This window comes from Poeciliopsis prolifica, unplaced genomic scaffold, assembly GCF_027474105.1.
Source record: "Poeciliopsis prolifica strain line A6 unplaced genomic scaffold, Auburn_PproV2 SCAFFOLD012, whole genome shotgun sequence".
Taxonomy (NCBI): domain Eukaryota; kingdom Metazoa; phylum Chordata; class Actinopteri; order Cyprinodontiformes; family Poeciliidae; genus Poeciliopsis; species Poeciliopsis prolifica.
This window is the reverse complement of record NW_026562387.1, coordinates 6,302,162-6,325,445: the sequence shown is the minus strand read 5'-3', so window position 1 is coordinate 6,325,445 and position 23,284 is coordinate 6,302,162. Positions and strand designations below refer to the sequence as shown.

General features: G+C 38.4%; 1 protein-coding gene across 1 annotated transcript in view; it reads left to right on the top strand.

Moving 5' to 3' along the window:
• The window catches only part of ofcc1 (orofacial cleft 1 candidate 1), an 84,370-nt gene extending 61,290 nt beyond the window's left edge, over positions 1-23,080 (top strand). Inside the window, exons 23-25 of the mRNA XM_055037446.1 lie at positions 15,012-15,212; positions 21,012-21,153; positions 21,266-23,080. Of these exons, the coding sequence (XP_054893421.1) occupies positions 15,012-15,212; positions 21,012-21,153; positions 21,266-21,342 (420 nt within the window). The 3' untranslated portion in view covers positions 21,343-23,080. The remainder of the gene's footprint in view (positions 1-15,011; positions 15,213-21,011; positions 21,154-21,265) is intronic.
• Positions 23,081-23,284: the final 204 nt, after the last annotated feature.

Sequence of the window (23,284 nt, the reverse complement as noted above, 5' to 3'; positions counted from 1 at the left end):
ATAAGATTTTCTTAATGTGAAATTTAAAGTCAGGAATGCAGTCTTTGTTAAGATTATTCAACTCAAAAGCTGTGAACATAAATTTCTGTAGTTTTGAACTGAACATTAAGCTAGTTCAATAAAAGTCCAAAACACTCTCATCATAAGCGAGAAATCCAATTGAAGATCACAATTTTGACATAAGTTTGATGTGTATATACATTTAAAATTCAGTTTTAGTTAACTCCTTGTATGCTTCAACTGAACGGAAAAAAACAGTGTGGAAAAAAGATGTCTATTGAAAGCCGACTATACTTATAGTGTGTCAGACCAGTTTTTTTGTTTTTCTTGTGCGTGTGTGTTTTATGTTAAAGCCTCTTATTAAGCAAACAACATCAGGGAAACGCTTGCTGTGGTACATTTCTTTATTATCCTTCCATTACTGTATTCTTCCCTGCTAAGCAACAATTCCACCATTTGTCATATTGCACCTAATTTGCTGTTATTACTATGATAAAATGCGAACACATTGTGTGCCATGATGAAAATTTAGGTTTATTACAGCTTAACATTTTCATATTATGAAACTCGACAATATTTCATCAAAATAAGATAGGCCTTGCCATTATTTTATAATTATTGTCACAATTTCTTCTGTGCAAAAGGGTCACTTTCCTAAGTCAGCAAAGACATATCCCTATTAAACTAATTTGCCTACATGCAAATTTCTGTCATTTTTCCCTCATTAACTATTTATCATAGACAGGGGGAAAAAAATATATTCATGAAGGAAAGGAAAGGAGAAGCCCGACAGAGCCGAAACTAATATTTTGCAACTCTAATGATTTTTTGCATTCTTAATTAGATAGAATAAGGTTGATATGATTAGGTCAGGAAGTAGTGTTTTTCATTAAAAATACATTTCAGAAACTGTATTCCAAATGTGCCCTTGCAATTAGATAATGAATCTGGTGCATTCCTTATTATGGACCCAATTAATATCAGAGGCAAGGGCGTAATTTTAATAACAGTGGGCTACAAGGCCTTCATTAGCTCATTGAGAGAAAGGAGGGATAAGGAGGAGGAAAACAAGGTACTCCCAGGAACAGCTGCAGACTGCAGCACTGTATTTTTTTCATTTTTTTTGTTATTAACAACGCATTCCCAAAATGTGACATTTTTCACATCTACTATCTTAGGCAAACAAGCTCAAATATTGTCTGTTTTGGCTAATTTGATGACTGTTGTTAACTCAGAACAACTAAAAAGACTGATTGATTTAAAATGAAAACTATTTAAACTAGTTTAAATAGTTTAAATAGTTTAAACTATTAAACTATAGTTTAAACTATTTACTATTAAACTATAAACTATTTTAAGCTTGTCTGTTGAGCTTAAAAATGATTCCAATTTGATACTGGGATATCGCCATTAAAAAATAGATTATGATACATGAGTATATCTATTTCGAATTATATAGTGAAGTGTAATTTAACAATCAATTATATTATAAATAAATATAAAGTCAAAATGCTGTGAGCTTGCTGCAAACGTCATCAAGGAAAATTTGATGAGCGGCGTATTACTGGTTTAGAGGATCAATTTCCCATCAGAAAATCAACATATTCACTTTGAGAAACCAAGGATTTCCAAGGTCAACCAAGTTTTTTTTTTTTTTACTCCAAAGTTTGATAGCATTTGACCTTTAAAACTGTGACAAAAGCACATAAACTGTGACTGCCACCTTTTTTGTGGCAAAAGGCCACAAAAAAACTAATTCAAAGAGTCCAAATAAAATTTGTTTTCAGTGTGCAGAGCCACATGTTTCTCATCATGGAGCTGGTCTTACTTTTAACACTTTATTGCTTTTTTTTCTATTGGTAGCTCATAATTAAACTCTGCCAAACAACATAAGAGGTAATTATAATCAGATAAAACCTCACTTCCTGAATGTGCTGTGTTAAAACAAATAACTCAGCAAAATCTCAGTATTTCTATATTTCCTTCCAGCTCTGGAACAATAAAAGGGGGAAAAATGCATCCAATCACCAACCTTAAAATGCAACCTTAAAAGCAGAAATGACTAAGTTCAGTGATTTTTTTCACTGCTTTAAAACTTAAAAACAACTAAATTCATGTGTGAATTTAGTTCACACATGAATTGTAAAACATATGACAATTTCTTTTATTTATTTTTTTTTACCCTTCTATACTACCCTGGCTCTGTGGATGTAAGTGGTTCAGTTCAGCTTGGTAATGAGCCCCATTAATTATGTAAAGGCAGTGATGCAGATGGACCTAATTAATTGTCTCCTGTCACCCCGTTGATTACTGTACCTGCAAGGGAGGTGTTAATTTCTGTAATACTTAGGCAGGTATGCAAACTGTTTTGTTGGAGACACAGCTTTGACAATGACAGAGTGCAGCCCCATCAGCTTACCTGCTGCAAATATCTTTGTGCTATTAATTCAAAGTTTCCTTTCGGTGGTGGTGATATTTTTATAATTGAAGGAGAAAGGGAGAGAGGGCGGCTGCATGGGAGGCCCTGGAGATGTTTTCTCAACTTGATTGCATCAACATTTTGAGTACGTTTGCGCCGTTTGTCACTCTGTGTCTGGGTAATGGGGCACCAGCGGGCAAGTTTGGGAACACCCAAGGTGCTTTGCAACTGCAGCGTGGTTGGAGGCGTGTAAACCTGTTGAGAGTCAAACAACACATGTTGGAATAGCAGTGATGAATTTCCAGCCCCCCGCTGCACTTTCTAGCAGGCTTGGTAAAAATGTGCCAAACAACTTAAGCTAAAGTAAATACATAAGGATAATGTCACAGATATCAATTAAAAATACCCAGTGTAATTTTAATTGGGGTACTTTCAGTTCAATCGGGAGAAAAATTACATCTGAATATTTTTCAAAAAGTCCATTGTTCAGGGTCCTGGATCTTCTTTATTTAGTTTACTTGACTTCACCTTGTTTATCACTTTAAGAACATCCAAATATTCTTAAGGTGCTGCCAGAATTTCACTCAAAATTCACAGTTTTTTCATGCAACAATAAAAAAATACTGTTTAATGACTTCAGAATAAACACACCCTCATCACAGACGATCCACTGTGCTCAACATCGGACCTGAGGTGGAGAGTGAAAAGCAAATTTGTAGTTTGGTGTGACAAAAGCCTATCAAGTGTCCGTCTCCGTTTAGAAACCACACTGCAATTAAATGTGTAATAGTAGGACAAAAGGCTTTTTTTTTCTGTTTTTTTTTTCCTTGGGGCCACGTGATGCAAAGATGAGATGCCACTCTCCAAGAGTGAAATTTGGCGATTTATGTTTTTTAACCTCCTTTTCCTCATCGTGTATGGTGGTAAGTTAAACTGACTTCAACAAAATTTATTTTATGGGAATTGTTAAGTATGGCAACTGCAGCAATTGAATTAAGGATTACATATGTTTTTGTTTTGTTTTTTCTTTCCTGCAAGCTTAAATCTAATTTCACGTTTTTCATATGTATTTATCCGAGCTACCGGGGAGTTGCTATTCACGGAATGGTTCATCTTGGCAGAAACTAAGCATGTAGAAGAATAAAAAAATGCCATCTCAATTAATAAACTGCTGTTTTTTGACCAGTTTTAAAATTAGCAAAATGTCTACACAGCTACATGATCCAAGAACCCCTAAATTGAGATTTTCATTAAAATGGTTAAACTCAAATATTAGTTTATAAGTCTTTTCCTGTTAAATAATAGTACTCAGTGCACCTGAATACAGACCACCTGAGATGCTTAGCTGAAACTTAAGTAATGGATGAAGAAGCACTGAGGAAGAAAGCAGGCGGACAAATTAGTGGGCTGTGAAAGGATACACAGGAACCGCTGTCATGTAACAAAAGAACCCCCAGCTCCTGAGCAGGAACCCATAACAGCAACACAGGAAAACAGTCAGAGAAAGAGCCAAGTGTTTCATTTGCACTGTGACGGTTTTCTATGTCCAAAGACAGCTAGTTTTGTGCTCAGTGTGCATGTAAGTGTGTGTTAGCAAGAGACGGTTTGTGAGTAATTTTTGGGTTGAACATTGTCTCCCCAACCTTTGTAACCCCTACCACAGAGCAATGTGGGCAGTGTGTGGGCATTTAAATGTATGAGTGTTTTTTTTTTTTTTTTTATAATTAGTTTTTGCATTGTTGTGCTTGGCTGCATGCATGTTGATGCAAACCTGCTCATGCACTCAGTTTGTGGATTCACCGAGTGTGTCTGTAGTCAAAATGCATATCCGTATGTGTGATTATCTACATGCATACCTCTCTTCTGTCCTGCATGTGTATGTCACATTTGGGTTGCGTCTTCAATTACATTACAGTGGAGATTTGTGTGTGTGTGGGTGGGTGGGTGGGTGTGTGGTGGACACTGCTGAGGGCCCAAAATGCCTGGGGGAATTGCAAGCAGGCAGCGACAGGAGCGACACAGCAGCAAGCACAGCAGCCACACTCAGAGCATTAGGGAGCTCAATATGAGATATGACTGCAAAGACTACATGCCAGTGTTCCTGAAAAGGTCACAGACTTTCCTAGGCACTAATGTGTGAAAGGGGTGCACAGTGGTTTACAAAAAAAAAGATGAAATAAAAAAAGAGAAAAATAAACAGATCAAGTTCAAATGCATTTGCCTCTGTTGAAAGCTTTTATTGACAAAAATATGTTTGTGTGAGATTTTATAGATTATGTCAGTCTGCACTGAGAGCCAACCTGACATTGCTCAAAAAAGTGCCAGAATTAAAAGAATCACAGTTAAGCCTCAAAATTATGCATACCTCTGGTTGATTCAGATTAAAAATGTAATTATTTTCATTTAAACTTGATTTTTCTTTCCATAAAGAAATGAGGTATTTATCAAAAAATAAGAGAACTCTCTTGTACCCATCAAAACGCAAGCAGATGGATGAGGTAAATTGACACCAGGTTTGGACCTTTTCAGTCACTTTTCCCTTTCTCACTTCCTTCTTTTCCCAAACAAGCCAAGTGCAGAAGAATTCTTACTTGTTTTATTGCCATCCCATAATATGACAAAATATGACACAGATGGCCACAAATTGAACTGTTGAAGGGAAAAATCTTTAGGAAAGAAGCAACACAGCGAAATAACTCAACTACCCCCATAGAGTTTTAACAGCTAAATCATCTGGATCAGATCAGTGCAGTTCGCATAGAATGCTGTCAAGCTAAACATTAGGAGGGATTATTGAGGGAAACAAGTTGATTTTATCACTTAAGAAATCTTACAGAGGATGCAGCCCACTTGCTTAGATAAATACTTTGTATACAGACGTATGGCACGCATTCCCCAACATACAAGTTGTACAAACAGCCTCTGGCTCCAAACAGGCTTTATTGTGATTTGACAGATCTGATACTTTGTGACTGTCTGTCGTTAGTCAGTTCTTTTCTACTCGTTCCCTTCCTTTTCTTTAAAGAGCTTGACCTTGGCCGCTTCCTGTGGGCCCGAGGGGATGAAGAAGTCCTGGCGATCGTGACAGGTGTCGCGCCTTAACAGCCCCTCATGACATCTCAAGGACGGGATAGATATTTGGAGATTTCTTACTTTTCTATGAGGGGTTTTTACTTAGAACGTTAAAGGGGGTGTCCTGGGGTGTGTGGATATGTGTACGCACTTGCACAAGTAATGCATGAGAGAGTGAGAGAGAGAAAGCATGCGAATGAAGGCATGCCCCTGACTCCCAGCCCTCATTCAGGTTATTGGCTTGGATACTTATCACCTCAAGCCTCCGAGGCTTGATTAGGTTGAAGCTACTCCAAACTCAAATTCTGGATATCAAAGGCAACCCTGAACTTTGGCATCTGTCTGCAGCATCTTAATATGAATCCGGGCCCTTTAAAATTTAAAGAATTAAACATGGCATCCTGAGATATGTGCGCGGCGTAGTTTGAGTGAGGGGAAACATGTTTTTGCGCCACAATAGGATTACCTGAAGGAGGCATGCCACTAATGTTGAATTAGTTCAGTGGAAAGCACCGGGGATGTTATTGGCTTGGCTCTGGCAATACTTAATATTACAACCCAAATTCACAGTGGCTTAATGCATGAGTGCACATGCATCTGTGAACTTGTGTGAATTTGGCTTGGGCATGCTGTGGCAGATCTGAACTTACATATTTGCATATGGATTGCACTCAAAATTTAAATTAGCCCTTTCAATGTTTATCACTTGAAGAAACTTGACAACATAATGCCTCACTGTCAGCCATTTATGATCTAAGTGAGGGCTTAAATGAGAACTTACCCTCTTGTTTCATCCAGTAAACTTCAGCGTGCCTCAAAACAAACCTGGGGAAGTGATCACCTTAGGGCCTTGTGTGAGTCAGAAACGGCATGGAAGAAAAAGCTGAGCTGCTATCTGAGTTGTTTACTGTAGGTTGGGAGTTAGCTTTTTTTTTCTTTTTTTTTTGCTAAGGAGATTAGTAACAGCAATTTATGCATATCTTATTTTCTGGATTATCTTAGGCACTGGCAGATGCTATCTCAATGCATAATCTCTTTAAAGTTGTCTGGTCTATTCTGACTGTAAATACAGTTATGTTTTGTTTATATTCTTTTTCTCTCAGAGTCCAGTTTGCTGCATACTTCTTTTGGCTAGAGTTTTCTTTTTTATCGCATCTTAATTGTGACTATTCAGGTCAAACCATTCAGGACTGACCATACTAGCCACTGCTTTGGAGGCAGAGTAACTAGTGGAGGGTGGTTGAAAACTGCCGTAGCATACAAGATATTTGTCAATGTGTGCATATGTGTGTGCGCACATTTATATATGGGCATATATATATATATGGGTGTGCATGTGTGTGTGTGTCCCTCCATGCAAATATGAATGGGTGGCCTGTCTTGTCCAATGGTGCGTTTCACCAGACACAGACCTTTGCTTCAGCCAAATCAGGCCCAACACAGACCGTGTGCATCCATGCCATTTTCAAGCTGCTCCAATTATATTTGCCGACCGGCCACATACTGGCCAATTTTACAATAATAGCGTATCTATTTCTGTTCTAATGGCTGACATTGCTTGGCCTATCCATGCATATATGTCATTGGTCCTTTATGCTTTATGGTCTTGGTCTGTTCCCAGCCATGTGCAATGTGCTGTGGCCTGTCTTGGCTTTGCATTTGTATGTGGTGCATAAACCCCATGGATAACCAAGTAAGAATGGGCAGCGGAAATTTACTTCATCTTACCCGTTTGCATGGCCACTTCTTAATGTAAATGGTAGCATAGTGAAACTGACAAATGCTGTTATAGTTATTTATTTAAGTGACCCTTTCTTTTAAAGTGAGGTTTCTGCTTCTTTAATGGTAGTTCCCTTGAAGATTGTAAGTTTGGCGTCTCTACTCTTCCTGGACTGTATCTCCAAAAGCGTTCGTTGGGAGAAAAGTGCCTTTTGGGGGAAAAAAAAAGACGGAAAAAGAGTGTGCCAATAAAATATCCACCAATATCAGCATATTACACCTTCCAGCCTTAACTGTTGATAAGAAGCTGGGTGGATCTGTTATGTTGTTGTTTATATGGAATTCTGATTCTGAAAACTTAATATTGTAGTTAAAACAGCATACTCATGGGATTAAGTAACTTTTTCCAATCTGTTATTGTCCTATTTCTGTTAGCCTGTGTGAATTGGAGCCTTGACTTCCTACCCTTGGTTGACTTTATGTGGGGTTGGTCTTATGCTGCTGTAATTTGAACATGTAGCACATTAAGAGATGTTATCCCACATACCTTGGCTGTAACCAGTAATAACTGTAACCAGAAACAGAAGTTCGACCTTGCTGCGTACGGAATCTCTTAAATTTTCTTACCTTGTCAGTCTACGTGGTTGGATGCCTAATGCTCATTTGGTTTTGAATGCATTATGTTGTCTTATGATTGGCAGATTTGCTTTAAGGAATACAACAGGTGTTCCCAATAAGGTGGCTAATATAACTGTACATGGTGCAAAGTGTTTTCTTAGGTAGATCTTAATTCAGTCCATAACTCAAAATGTGCTATCCTTGTGCTTTCTAGTTAGTATCAGACATTATGTGTTGGTTGGTGTTTCTGTGTGTTTCTATGTGCCACAGATGTTCCTGTGGCATCAGACCTGTGATCAGGCCTTAAACCCAGACAAGGTCTTTTTGAAATGATGGTTTGGTCAGGGAGTCAGGGGATTGATTCTCTATAGCTTTAACTGCCTCAACCCCTTCGCCTGCACCCCTCCAACACACACGCACACACCCTAACCATGCTACTTCCCCCCACTGCACACACACACACGCACCCTTTCTATCACCCCACAGCCCTCTACAGTCCCCCCTTCCCCCTCTCCCTGCTCTGCAGCTTCAAGCGCCCGCAGGCACTGGAGATGCACGCATGCGTTGGCTCACTGTGTGGGGCTTTGTCTGTTTTTTGGGCCTAGATATGTGTGTGTTAGCATGTGTTACTGTGCTACTTTGTGTGTGTGTGTGTGTGTGTGTGTGTGTGCATATATCTGCGGACAAAAGAAGTAACTCAGTCTACCTCTTCACGCACTTCACAACAATCACTGATGCTCCTTTTTGAGCTTTTTGTTCTTTTTGTCTGTGGAAATGTCCCGCTGGGACACCTTTAGTTTTGTGATTTGCAGAAAAATTGGCATATTAATGCACTTTATAGGCATAGTTGTAAACGTGCAAAGATAACCTTTTAATGCTTTTATAAAAGTTAGAGGATAATCATGGAAGAAAACCTGTTAGAGGCTGTGAAAGACTTGAAACGGGAGCAGAGGTCAATCTTTGAGTGTTAAAATAACCGTAAAAATACAGCAATGGTAATGACTGTGATTGTACAGTTTATGTCAAAGTGTTTTTATAAAGTTATTTACATTCTAACATTCATAAAGCTCAGAAAGATACATTTTAAGAACAACCACAAGGTTTTCCTGGTTTTTGCACCTAAAATAACTGAATTAGTAAGATTATTTACATACATATATTTCTTTTCATCACAAGATGTCTCCTCACGACAACAGTAAATCACAGCCAAAACTTCTTTTCTAACTTCATTTCCTACCTTTTCCTTTTGCCTTCCTCTGACTGCCAAGGGGAATAGCCCTGCTGTAACCTTCCAGTTCAGAACCTCGCAGCATTCCCTATACTCTCCCAAATCTAAACCCACTGAACACAGTTTCAACCCCTTCCACAGTGTCAGTCCCAACTCCAGCCGCAGCCGGGGCTTTCATGTGCGACTGACACATAAATAACCAAGTCTGTCCGCCACCCAGGCAAATTCAAATGCACCTGTCAAAGTGATGAAGCACCCGCCCGCAGGGAAGCATTGTTTACATTTTCACTCCACTCTTTGCAAAAGTGAGATTCTAATTATTTTCCCACTGTAAATTAAAGCCAAGTGGGACAGAACTACAAACCAAAAGGATCATGTCAGTGGAGAAAACTCCTGCCTTCTCACAGCATAAATTTGCGAGGGCTGGGAAATAGCTGGAAAAGATGCGGGTGGCAGGACCCGGGAAAGGTCAGCAATTTCGTTTTCAAGTGGTCGACGGAAAGGCAGAGAAAGTTGGGAGGCAGGAAGACATGTACAGTACAAATCACACATTGGTCGATTTGCTATTCAAGCTCTGTTAGGCTGATAAATAACATGTCATAAAACACTTGCCGAATTGTATATTACAACTGATACACAAAGCAAACTATTCTTAGCAGAAAACCTGGTTTATGGTTGTTCTTATCTTATAATCCCAGATGACGGAGTTCCACGTCTGACACATGAGGAACATGCAAATAGCTGAAATCAAACACGGCAAGGTACATCTTGGAAAGAAAATGCATAAACTGATTATGACAGCTATCTAGTTTGGATCAATCATTAAACAATCAGAGGGCTTGACAAGCCTGTTGTTGTCCGTGCCTTAGGCTCCTGTTCTGGACAGTAGCCAGCTCGCCTGCTGGTGCAGACTCTTCCGTCTTGCCTCCTTTCAGTACCAAGCAGGCAAACGTAATTTACACCGTAGACTATGTGCACAAACATGTGTCTTAAAACATAAACACTGGTTGACATGTGCCAAGACTTTTCTCAATAAAATGTTAATATTTAGTTCACAAAATTAACTCTACCTAGGGCTGTGTTTGTTTGTGTTTATTAATCACTGATTGGTCCATGTCAGTATTCCAAAAGGTAGATTAATAATTGCATCTCTTAACGGTGAATGTTTTTCTAATTTGCCTGAAGGTCCTTTTCCTTTTTTGACACACTGTTTTGAGCACTGAAGAATAGCGAGGCTTACAACAAGGTCCTTAGGTTGAGGTTGAACTGCTTTGGTTGTCAGCAGGGTAAGCCAGATGGATACGCTGTGAAAAAGTGAAGAAAAAAAAGAATGCTGTTCCATGAGAGTCAATAGCAGACATGCACTTAAGAACTGGCATGACACAAAGTGTCAGACAATTTGCCTTGTAAAAGTAGCTATACTGCCCCGAATTACAACTGAAAACATGAATGTATTTTGTGCAATATAACAACGTGATGCAGCACATATATTTTTTCAAGTGGAAAGATGAGAATATGAGAAAACAGAAAAAAATATTTTTCACAATAAAAATCTGAAAAATGTGGAGTAAATGAGTATTTTTGCCTCATAACCCCTAAAACAATTCCCCTCATTTGTCACATAACTAAGTTCAATTCATTTGTTGGGTAATGTAGGTAAAATTTCAGCTGTTCTGTGAAAGTCTTTGGTAAACAACATTATTGAACTTACAGCATTGCAGCTCTGCTCTTTCACATAGCACACCAGAAAGAGCAGAGAAGGTAAAGGCCAGGTTTAGGGAGAATAATCTAAAGCCTTTTGACACATCATAGGCACTGCTTAGTACATCATTTGAGACAATAGCAAATCTACAAAAATAGTGCTCCACTTAAATGGTCTGTCTGAGAAATATTTCTCCACACTCAAATGACTGACAAGTCATAATGTATTGTAAATATAATGCTCTTCTATTCAGTCTGATTGATGTTTTTTCCTCATCATTTGCACAATGATATGGAATGGTGGGTGTGAAATTGCATCTTCCCCCAGAAAAAAAGAGGCTATATGGTGAACCATGGAGTCAAACAGCAGATGCACCATCCCCACTTCCTGATCCTGTGCCTCTCCTTCTCTTCCAATGCTGATTTGTGGTAATGTCTGCAAATTTCAAAATTTATGTCCCTGCTGGAAAACATGGTTTGCCGTTTATAGTCTTCCACTAAAAGAAAACAAGACCCGTCTTTCCTGATACAAGTCAAATGACTGATGTAGACTCTATCAGATTTCTAAATACAGACCTCGACAATAAATCCTGGCTTGATTGGGTTTGAATTGGGTTAACTCACTTGAATGCTATCTGCTTAACCCACAGCTGGCCTGTCTGCTCCATGCAGGCATTGAACCTAAATCAGTCACTTAGTGCTATCAAATGGAACAATGGTGGAGTGGAGAGAGCACTCAAGCTGGGGCTAGAAGCCAGAGTAGCACCATAACGTAACACAACAGACCAGAACAGAGTAGTGCTGAGCAGACAGGCCTCTTCTAATGCTCTTTCCTTTTTGTGTCTCAGCAGTGATGCTTCCTGAGAGCCATGGTGCATTGCATGAAATGGCATCATCCAAATAGAACACACAAACACCTTTTCAAGCTTTTGTCTAATCTTGTCAACTTGATTTCACATGCTAATTAGTGTAGGACGGTAGCATGGCTAACATAAAACAAACCTATTTTCATGCACGCCAAAAAACATACCCTTGCTCAACCACAACAGAGAATTTGAGCAGGTGTGTTTAACCAAAGTGACGTATAGCATAGACTCGGAATGCATAGTGTTTCTATCATCACTGTACAGCTTGGTTTTCAGAACTCTGGTGAAGGGCCATAACTGAGTCACAACCACACATGTGGCCAGTGGAAGAGAAAGATGTTTCATTTACAATTTGTTTCGATACTTAAGAATCGAATGACAACCTCAACCAGAAAACCAGTACTGTATGTTTGTACTGTATCAGACCTTTATATTACGTAACTCTAACAATCTGTTGGACTATAGATACAAGGCAAGTTGTGAGACGAGACCATTTAAATTCGAAGATTTATTATGCATTAGAGCATTTTCTTCTGTTAGAGTTTTAGCCCTGGACCAATAGAAAAACATTGCTGTGAAGTTGATTCTCTGCAAAGCAAGCCTCACATAATATGCACATGGTACGGAGATGATATCACATTGTTTTTAACTTGCGTGCTACCAGAACTCACGTGACTATTTCCTGATGAATTTTGTAATGATCACATGTTTTCTTGTTAGGTGCAGGTCTGGCTTAGTTAAATACAAAATCTATAAGTTAGATTCCAGTTTAAAAACATATCAGGAAAAAGATATCGGTTTTTAAACAGATATTAAGAAAAGCAGCTCAAACTAGATAATGCATCTAACCCCATGCCATTCCATCTTTGTGACCCATTTTGTGTCCTTTTGGTACCAATTGGTAAATGTTGGTTGGATGTGACATCAATAATTCAAGATTTGTTTATATGATTTTCACAAGACCAAAAATAACTTTCGCATCAAAGCAGTTGTGCATTTCTGTGCCACACAGTGGCACAGAAATGAGAATCATTAGTCATTTACAGCAGTAAGGTAATTCACCTTAATGCCACTTAATACTAGTTTATATGTACATCATAAGAGTCTGAACAAATAAGTTGTTCTAACTCAAAAGTTTTGTTTTTGAGTTGTAATGTAAGCAGATCAAATTTCTTCACAACCTGACATACAGGTGTCAGGTCTTACTGAAATATTGCCAGATACCTGTGAATCAGGTATTAGGACAATCTTCCAAATAAAATAGTGTACACACTCCTACACAAATAAGAACATGACTGTATTGGAAGAAATCCAACTTTCTCACTCTCTGAGAGAGTGTGAGAGAAAGAAAAAGAAAACATCAATGTACACATGCTATCCAAACAGACTGATTACTGCCTTGCAGAGGTGCTGATTACTTAAGAAATTCAAGTAATCAGTTACCACTAGTGTGGGCTGAGGCCAAGCTTGAAGCAAAGCACAGTTGATGCGATTTCTCTAATGAGTCTAAATTACGACGGAAGAGATGCATTCCTGTATCCCTAGACCAAACATACTCTCTCTCTCTGTCCCTCTCTCTCTCTCTTGCTCTCTCTTTCTGTCTTTATTTCTCTCTTACATACTATGCTTCAGTCTTTTTCTCATTTGCTTTTGTGCCTCTTTGACACTTTGACAATGAGGGCCTTTCTACTTACTGGGGTGTCTGCCTTGCTCTTTATGCTATGTCTCTAATTACAACTTTGGTAATGGCTTCCACTGTTTTCTCAGCGAAGTGCCTAGAGTTGTGTTTGCGTTTATAAGTATGAGGGTGACATTGATACGCCGCCCCTCCTTCAGTTTGACCCTGCCACTCATGGCCCACTGAATGAGTTTACCTTTTTTTCTTTCTCTGTATTTTTAAACGAATCATAATTACACAGCCAATTAGGGGGTCACCTTGAAGAACTTTCTTCTCTTTATGACTCTGACTGCATGCGTGTGTGTGTGTGTGTGTGTGTGTGTGTGTGTGTGTGTGTGTGTGTGTGTGTGTGTGTGTGCGTGTGTGTGTGTGTGTGTCTGTGTGTGTGTGTGTGTGTGTGTGTGGTGTGTGTGTGTGGGTGTGTGTGTGTGTGTGTGTGTAGTGTTCACTACTGTGAGCCTGCTGTCTGGTTGAAATTCACTTAATGGCTTTAACAGTGGATTGCAAAAGTATCCATACCTCCTGAGCATTATCATGTCACAACCACAAACTTCAATGTGTGTTTTTTGTTGGGGTTTTTTTTGTTTTGTTTTTTGGGGGGATTTCATGTGATAATCTTTTACCTTGTGTTTTATATTTGTTTTGTGTTTTTTATATTCATGTTATTCTTTAGTTATAAGTTTCCATGTAGTTTTGTTTTGAAAGTTTGTTCATTTTAATCCCTCAGATGACCCTAAATATACAACCAGAGCTGCAATAGGTAGCCTCAATGGCTCAAACAAAGTTCTACCAAACTCCAATTGATAACAGGGTGGTCATAACTTTTTGTTATGACCACCCTGTTATCATAACAATTGATAACAGGGTGGTCATAACATTGTGTCTTCAGCCAAGAATTTGCAAAAAAATGAACAGTTTTTTAGATATAAACATTTGTAAAGAGTTGTTCAATGTTCAAAAGGAGCTGCAGTTTTAGTGGAAACATATGCAAAACGTATTAGAGTTTTAGTTTCAAAATATTTAAAAAACTATGCTAAATATCTTCTTTCCACTTAAAAATGATGCATACCTTTACATGGGTTTATCATCCCTCTAACATTCTTTAAAGGTTGTGGTTGTGATGAGGTAAAACAATTAGAGGGATAGGAATGTTTTGCCAAGGCACTAAAACCCTTAAGATGTGAAAACGCAAAGCACAATTACTTTCCTTTCTAGTTGAATATTGCACGTTGTTTTTTTGTAAATACATATTTTGCTAATTCTTTGATTTGATGTATAAGAGATCTGATAAATCAACATTCCAGCCTTCAGCCATAAACACTTTCACAGAGGGGAATGAGCTTCCATGATCTTCACACATGGATGACTTCGAGTTACATGACCTATATAACATGTTACATGCCCCGCTGGCTCCCATGTCTCACCCTGATATGGAAGAGCAGCACATTACAGGTGTGTAAGCCCCGCACATGAACACACAGAGAGGAGTCATGAACAAAGCGGCAATCTGGATCATGCCGCTCATATGATCACAAACGCAGCCTGTCCCCATACCTGCTACCCTTCAGTTCCCTTAGGACTCCCTTATCATGTGCTTTGTTTTTTTACCATTTCATTTCTTTATTGTAATCATAAAAAAGCAAAACACTTATCAGTATCTGACTTGAACAATGCCATCCATCTTTCTCTCATTTTGCCTGTGGTGAGCAGGTGGCGGTTTATGACTCTATCTGGACAGCAGAGGACTCTCTCTCCAGCCCCACTGCCCCCGGTGATGAGCCTCACACTGAGGATGGTTTGCCACCGGAGAGCGAGACCAGCACTCATGTCGTAATCCAAACTCTGTACCTGAGTGGCCTGAAACAAAGATACAGACACTTCCTCCGACAACCTGATGGGGCTATCATTGAGGTGAGATTTAAGAAGAGGGGGGTTTTAGTGATTCTTTGGGCAACTTATACATTTTCCAAGCAGAATTATTTGCATGTCTCGTGCTCATTGCAGAAAAAAAAGATGCCCATAATTCAGGTTTTTTGTATTATTAAGACTTCTGTCTTTATTTATTCTGGTTTTATTTATCCTTTGAAATAATTAAATTATCATTTTGGGTCAGAAGAAAGAAAACAAATAGTACAAACATAACCATAATAGAGGAACAAAAGCAAAAAATAATACATGCAAATCATAAGCAGCTCCATGGATCAGAAACTTCACATCATTCACAATGAATTATTGAGAGGACAGAGTCTGTGGTAAGCTACAGTAAAAATTGTGAGTTTGGGTTTGCTTATTTTCGGAAGAAGGTGATGTATAAAGATGAATATGAATAGTAAAGTGTTCAGGGTTCCAATAGATCTATATAAAATATTGTCATTAGCATATAAATTGATTAAAGAAACTTCCAGCAGCATGGACAGTATTATGAATGTAGATGTTGGATAGGATTAGACCTGGTATACACTCTGGAGGAAGGGCTTAGGGTCTACCCTTTGTAATTGATTTTGGAATAAATTACAAAGATTTTAGAGTATCCATTTCAGCAGATGGATACTACAAAAAGTTAGTCTTTGCTTTGTGAAGCCATCATACCTTATCTGATCTGGTAATGCAATGAGGAATCATTAAATCAAGGCAATGATGAGTGTCGGACTCTTAAACTATGCAGCACCAGAAATAGCTCAAATTTTGCAGCATGTTGTGATTCAAACCTTGATGTTTTATGCAGCGCTGTTTTTTCTACACGCACACAAAAAAAAAACATAACAGCTTTCTCATTCTGATGAATGTGTCTCCATGGTGACACAGTTATTAGCACTATAGCCTTTCAGCATGAAGCTTCCTGGATTTGAAACCTGGAATAAGATCTGTCTGCATGGAGTTTGAACAGCCGCCCATGCATGTGTGTGTACTCTCTGGGTACTTACTTCCCATGGTTCCAAATTGTGAAAATAATGTTTGGTAACTTGAGTCTGCATATATATATTTATGTCTTTTTTTTCGTTGTTTTTTTCATGTGTTGCCCTGCAGTGGACTGGCTGCCTATCCCCGTCTCTCTTCCAATGTCCCTACAGCTCTGAGCAAGCATAGAAAATAGATGGAAAGATGCTAAACTTTTTCTGATCGAGTTCAACATTTAATTTCTTAAAAGGAGAATTTGTTTCTGCAGACTTTTAGGTAATTAGGATCCTACTGCATTCTCTCCACCCTTCCTTATTTTATCATGTTTTTTAACTGTCATTGTACGTGGCGTTTTGCGTTTTGTAATATACTGCAAAGCACTTTTTGATATTTCTGTCTGTGAAAAGGGCTATAAAAATAATAAATACAATTTACTTACATGCTCGAAAGTTGCTCAAAATCTGTGGAAAGAGCTGCCGCTGAAGCAGGAATGTATTATTCAGTCTTCAATCATTCTGTCACACCCCGAGCAACCTGGATCGTCTCAATAAAATTAATATTTTAAAGTTGAAATGTCAAAGAAGTGAGGAGAGAAAATGCTTGATGTGCCAACAATTAGCTCTGAGGCTCTGTTATGTCCTAATAGCCCTCAATCATAAACCACCAGATAAATTAACTTATTTAACAGAACATGATGATAGTATATCTGTTTCTGGTGTCTCGATGCTGGCCTGTTTATGTGTGTGTAGCCTATAGACTTGTGCAAGGCAAATGACATAACAAGGAAGATTGTTCATTTCTACCAAATACCACATTGCAAAAACAAACGAAATGGTAAGAGCAATTAGTTTTCTGCAAGCACACAAACAGATGTTCCCACTAATTTCTGGCAATAAAAACATTGATCACAGCATCTTTTCTTTGTGAGAAGAAGAAAGTTTATGACAATGGACTTCTGCATTCAGAGAATTCACAGAAGCCACACATAGACGTCATCGTCCATGGAAAATTATTTCACGCTCTTTATGTTGCTTATCTTTCTCTCCTTCCTGGTGCACTTCATGGTGCTTTGATCTGCGCTATTCACCTGTTCGCAGGCAAAGGCTTTTAGGTAACAAGTCATGCTGATGGCATTGTTTTTCACCAGCTGGAAGAGCAGAGCAATAACACCACCAAGCAGCACATCACATGAAACTGATCCCTCAGCCCTAAACCTAACCCTGAAAGCTCAGATCTTTACATATTCAAAAGTAATCCATTCCTAAATATATAGCCCGGGTGTATGCAGGCAATTGTAAAAACTCTTCAGCTGATTTCATTAGTGGTCTATGCTTAATTCTGGCAGCAGCATGCACATTAAACAAAAGGTTATTATTCATCAAGCTCACAGGATAAATAAAAAATTAGGCAGGTCAGAACAAATACCACAAATTAGGAACATTACAACTAAAAACTGTTTTAAAGTTGACAGAAATTCACTATATGTCTGTTCATTTAACACATCAATGTGTCTTTTGCCTTTGAAATATTTGAATATTCATTTTCTTTTTAAACCTACAAACTTAACATATTTCATAGAACATTTGTGTGATAAAGTAAAACTAAAAATATATATATATAGACACGCTAAGTACAAGTTAAGAGTATTGCAATTGTATTTAGAGACATAACCTAAAAGCCCTGCAGGTTCTAGGGTATTTTTCTACATGCCTTATCAATCTCTACACAGAATTTCTTGCCCTTTCTTCTTTGCAAAACAGTTGAAGCTCCGCCAGAATGAATGGAAATCACTTGGCTGGTCTCCTGAGTCAAACTTTTCCCAGTGCAGGTGGACAGAAATGTCTTGGTAGCCTTATAGTTGGGCCGTACTTCTACTTTGTGGATTGGACATTGATACATATGACGATTAAATGTTATAGTAATCTTTTGTAGCCTAAACTTGATTTAAGCATCTCTATCATTTTTCTGGCCATTTTGGTGTTATTCTCTCTCCATAACGATGTAAATACAAACGTATTCTCAAACAGACGTCTGACATCTTCACACAACTGTATTTATCCTGAGAACAAATTACACACAGGTAGTTGTATAATGACAAAATGGGGAAAATAAAGTTTGTGTGAACACTTCCACAGGGTAGAATATGTTCTAATTGGACTGTGGAGACAATATGACCAATATTCTCTATCTTAAATGATCATCTCATTTTAAATTACTGAGCAAATATTTTAAATGACTTATTAACTTAAAGGAGATCTGTTTGTTTGGGCAGAGGTGCCCTGAAGAACTTGTTTCTCTTAGTCTAAAGTGACCACAGCTTTTAAGGCCATCAGGTTTTCAAATCACACCCAAATCTGCACCTTAAGTAAATACAGTAAAAAAACAAAAAAAAAAAACAAAAGCAGGTTCTCAGTGCCTGGAGCTAGTGAAATGAAGGCAGATCAAAAACTTTTCATTTGAGAGTGAAAGACAACAAAAGTCAGAAGTCAGTAAAAAAAATCTTTTTGTTTATTCAGCAGTTGTGAAACATTCCATGTTGACTGAAAGTTGTTTGTGCCGCATCCTTTGCAATTAGTTGAAATATAGTAAAGTTGCCGTTGAGAATGTTTAGTCAAAACTATAACAATAATGAACTCTTTATTGACTTGCATGTTGAATTCTGCTTTAAAAAGTTAATATTAATGATCCATCATGTGCCTTCACTGAGTCTGTAGCCAGAGGCAGGTTTGAGTGTGTGCGTGTGTGTGTGTGTGTTTCTGACCCTACTGAGGGAATCTTCTCGCTGAATCCCAACAAAACAAGAAGTTAAAGCTCCTTTCCCATCAGTGCGCTCCAATAAAAGCCATTAAAGGTAAAGTGAGGTGTAGCTTTCCAAATACTCATTACCTATAAACAGATGTTCCACAGCTGCCGACTCGCAAAATGTGCTGTCGACAACAACCGTTAGGGCCAAAATTATGCACAGAAAGGCATCCATATAAGCTAGGACCTTCAGAGAAGGACTCATAACCACTCTGTCTGTAGAAACAAGATGGCTGATGAAGAAATTAATGCAGGCAAAGTCATTATCTTCCCTCCTAAAACCACAGTGGGTTTATGTCCCCCTGTGCCGCTTTTTCTCTGAGGCTAGCATTTAAGTGTCGGCGGACTTATAAAAAGATAGGACAAGCCAACTGTGCTCCTTTTGTCTCCTTTTCCTCCATATGGGTGACAGCAGCATATGCAAGAACTGGCTCAGCTTCTGTAAAACTTCCATTAAAGATGCACAACTAAGGCTCTGCCAGCTTGAATATTACCTCTCTCTGCAAATTATTTATGGCTCGGAAAAAGCGCTGATGATGAGCATCTCCAGCGACTTGAATAAATAAAAGAACTTTTCTCTGCAATTTTTCTGTGCTTTTTTTTTCTCCACGTCTCCTTCTTGTGGATGTGCTCATTCGCAGAAACAAAAGGTGTGCAGTTTATTTAACAATAAGATTTTATTAGCTGACATGTAATTATCTTAGCTTCAGCAGGGGTGAAAGTGTTGCGGTGCAATTAGGAGAGGTTATCGCCCATGTAGGTAGCAGATTTTTAAGACTACAAAGAAAACAAATTTGTTCGGGATCACAATGCAGTAGCAATATATTGAAAACAAAAAAAGCAATTTGTAGAAGAGTAGCTTAAATTTCATCATGATATTCCATTAAATCTGTCAATATAGATTTTTTTATTTTGTTTTGTTTCTTTAAAAAAAATAAATAAATGGCATGAGTCAGCCTACTGTCCAACTTCAAATGACGACGTCTCTTCACTGGACCAATATTGACCTAATTTAGCATGCAGAGAATATGAAGAAGTTAACCTTTCGCAGAAACACCTTGCAGCAACCTTAATTGACAAACTGCATCAATTCTCCGTCTTCCCCCCTCTTTTTGTAATTACTCTGCTGCATGTTTGATTGCTACTGTGGAGCTTAGGGCCGATGCTTCATTGCCGTCAGGTCGACAGTGACCGTCAAAAAAATGAATTTGATTTCCGCAGGAAGTTAGTGTGCTCTGTATTCTCTCTCTGCATGTGTGTGTTATGAAAAGATCCTTTTGGAAAGAGATAAAGGAATGTCCTTGGCTCATCGCAGTGTGAGCATCAGGAGACTGATGCCTCCCTAGCAGCCATGTCTGTTTGACAGGAAAACTTCTCAGATGCATACGACATGTAATTATCAGACAAGTTTATACTGGTTTAACATCACAGAGAAATTGGTGAAACCTTTTCCTATGTCCCTCTATTCCTCCTATAGTTGACTGTTTACATTAAGAATAAGATGGGTTGCCTATGTTTTAATAAAGTAAAATCTCAAACAAAATGCTGTAAAAAGGCATTTTTATAAGGGATATCAGAGAGGTTTTAGTGGGATTTCCTATATTTGTACTCAAGTTGATCTTGTAGTAGCTCCTGAGTAAGATACAGTATATTGTCTACATTGAGTCACTCAATAAGAATAAGATTTATTAAAATCAAGTGTTTTAATCACTTCCTTTCCTTAAATCAGCAAGTGCAGTGCTCTGAGTGACTCCACCACTCAGAGCATACATGGACTAGCATACTCTGTGCTATTCTCAAGCACAGAGTATGAGTCCTCTGAACTAATGAGTCACTTTTGTGGTCTGGCAACTTAACATCATTTTACACCAGCAGAGGTTGGATTATAGCTCAGCTTCATATAAATGTATTGCCAATGCTGCAAAAGGAGATGCTTTAGAGAATGTTTTGATCCAGGTGTACAGATGATCATAAGAAGCAACATAGCAGTGGTCCTTTTTTGTTCTGAAGGTGATTGGTGAACTATATGGACTGGACAATGCAACCAAGGAAGTGCCTTCTTCCCTGGATCAGAGCTCATCCCGTCAAACAGAGGACAAGGCAGGTGCCAGCATCTCCTTCCAGCTACGGAAACGCAAAAAACTGTTTGGCCGTGAGTGTTACTTTGACCCTTCTCCTGACATGTAAACTTTATTGTTAATCGGATACAGTTCATTTAAGTGAAAGTCTTAGCAACTCTGCTTTAAATGTTCTCTTCCTTTTAGGGTCCAATCGTGTGGAACCGATAGCAGGAAGTGGATGTGGCTCGAGTTTTGCAAGACTGCCAGACCTCACTCAGTAGCAACGAAGACAACGTAAAGTTTGGTTGTGTTCTAACACATTAGTCAATGACATTTTTTACATAGCAATTTCAGTGTTTCTAGATAGCAACAGCTGTTTATTACAAAAACATTTCTTTATGCTAACTATAATGCTAGGCTAATGTTAGCATGTTTACTCAGTTTTTTTACACAACTTACACAACAAGTCGTTTGGATGCCAATTTTTGGGTAACAAAGAAAAAAAAACTGTCAACTTCATGAACTTTTTACTTTCCTTTGAACTTTGTGACATTTAATGACAAGTGTTTGACCGCATAACATGACAGCGACACAAAGGTGGTAATATAAATATTAAGAAATTCTTAAAGATCGTTTGGAAAAATCAATACTTTTTGCATCAACAAAAATTTGTTCAATAATAGTCATGACAAACAGGCTGTGCAAATTGTGACTGCATCCTGCTGATGAAATTAAAACAGTCGGTACGTGTCGATCCGTTCAGGCAGGGATTCCAGTAGAGATCCCAGATCCAATTTCAGATAAAATGGAGAAATCTCCACTGAAAAACATGTAACTTTGTCTTGAGTACATTTCGTGGTGCTGTGGGTTGCAACATTTTGTCTCCAAGATCCTATGCAGGCAAACCCAACTGACAAGTCATCTGTGACCTAACAACGTCAATAAACACTTCGACAACTCTCTAACAATCGCAGGTTGTCAGCTATCGCACACTGCCTCGGCTGAATGAAATATGAAGATTCCTAAAGTCACTAATCAGAAGACAAGTGATAAAATATCAATTTTGGCCTCACATTAAACAGGATAATTTTCAGGCCAGCTTGATTTGTATTGAATATGTGTCTGCTGGCCGGTGCTTAGTGTAATGAACTGGCTCACAAATCAGGCTGTAATGGCCGCCTACTTACACATATTGCTTAATTAAAGGTTGTGAGCTTATTAGCATGTGTCTCTGGCGCAGGGTGCAGGATGATGGGGAGCACGACTGATGTCGTTCAGACCTTTTTATGGATGGCTAACCTATCATACTAAAGCCATCGCCCCTCTAAAATCTGATCTTAATAACCTGTCATTTTCATTGATGATGATTTTCCCTTTATGGCTGGCCATTACGGATCAAGTTCGGGGTCCTGCCGAATGGTCATAGCGGCCATTTGTGCTCATCATTATCAAGAATATACCTTACTTTGGCCTTGAAGTTGCTGCTCACCTCCATGTTTAAACCATCATAGCTGTGGCCTTGGGGTGCCAGGGACAGTGCATATGGACACACACAGCACACTCACATATATTCAATATTCATTCAGCTCCAAAAGGCAGTTGGGCCTTTACAGTCTTAGAGTAGAGAAAACGAAACCAAATAAATGTGAAGGACATTCATATTATTTTTTTTTTCTTTTGCATAACAACTGGATTTAAGTCAGGAATTTGAGTGGGTTCTAACATGTGGTCATGTTATGATCTGAAACATCCAAAAATAGCTCTGGTTGCATGTTTTGGGTCACTGCCCTGCTTGAAGGTGAACCTCTGCCCATCCTATGTTCCAGGATGGAAATTGTGCTTTAATTTGCTTCCCAGGTTGAACAAAAGCATCCCAACATTTTAGTGCTGCCAAAGCCATGTGTCATCGTGGAGTTGGTGCATTGAGATTAACACGGATTGTAATTTTTTAGCCACACATGATCTTGTATTTCTGTTTCATGTAAAAACAAAAAAGAATATTTTAAAATTGTAACATGGAAAAATATAGCATTCAAATCGAATGAATGCTTAAACAACGCCTGTTTCAGAATAAAATAAGTGCTTTGTATTGGATGCAAAATTTCTGAGTATTTAGAAAATCGCTATACATTTGAAAAATATCATGATTGCACCTCTAAGATGCTTGTGAAATCATTAAGCATAGCTGATTCGAGAGATCATTTGCCACTACATACTGTATAT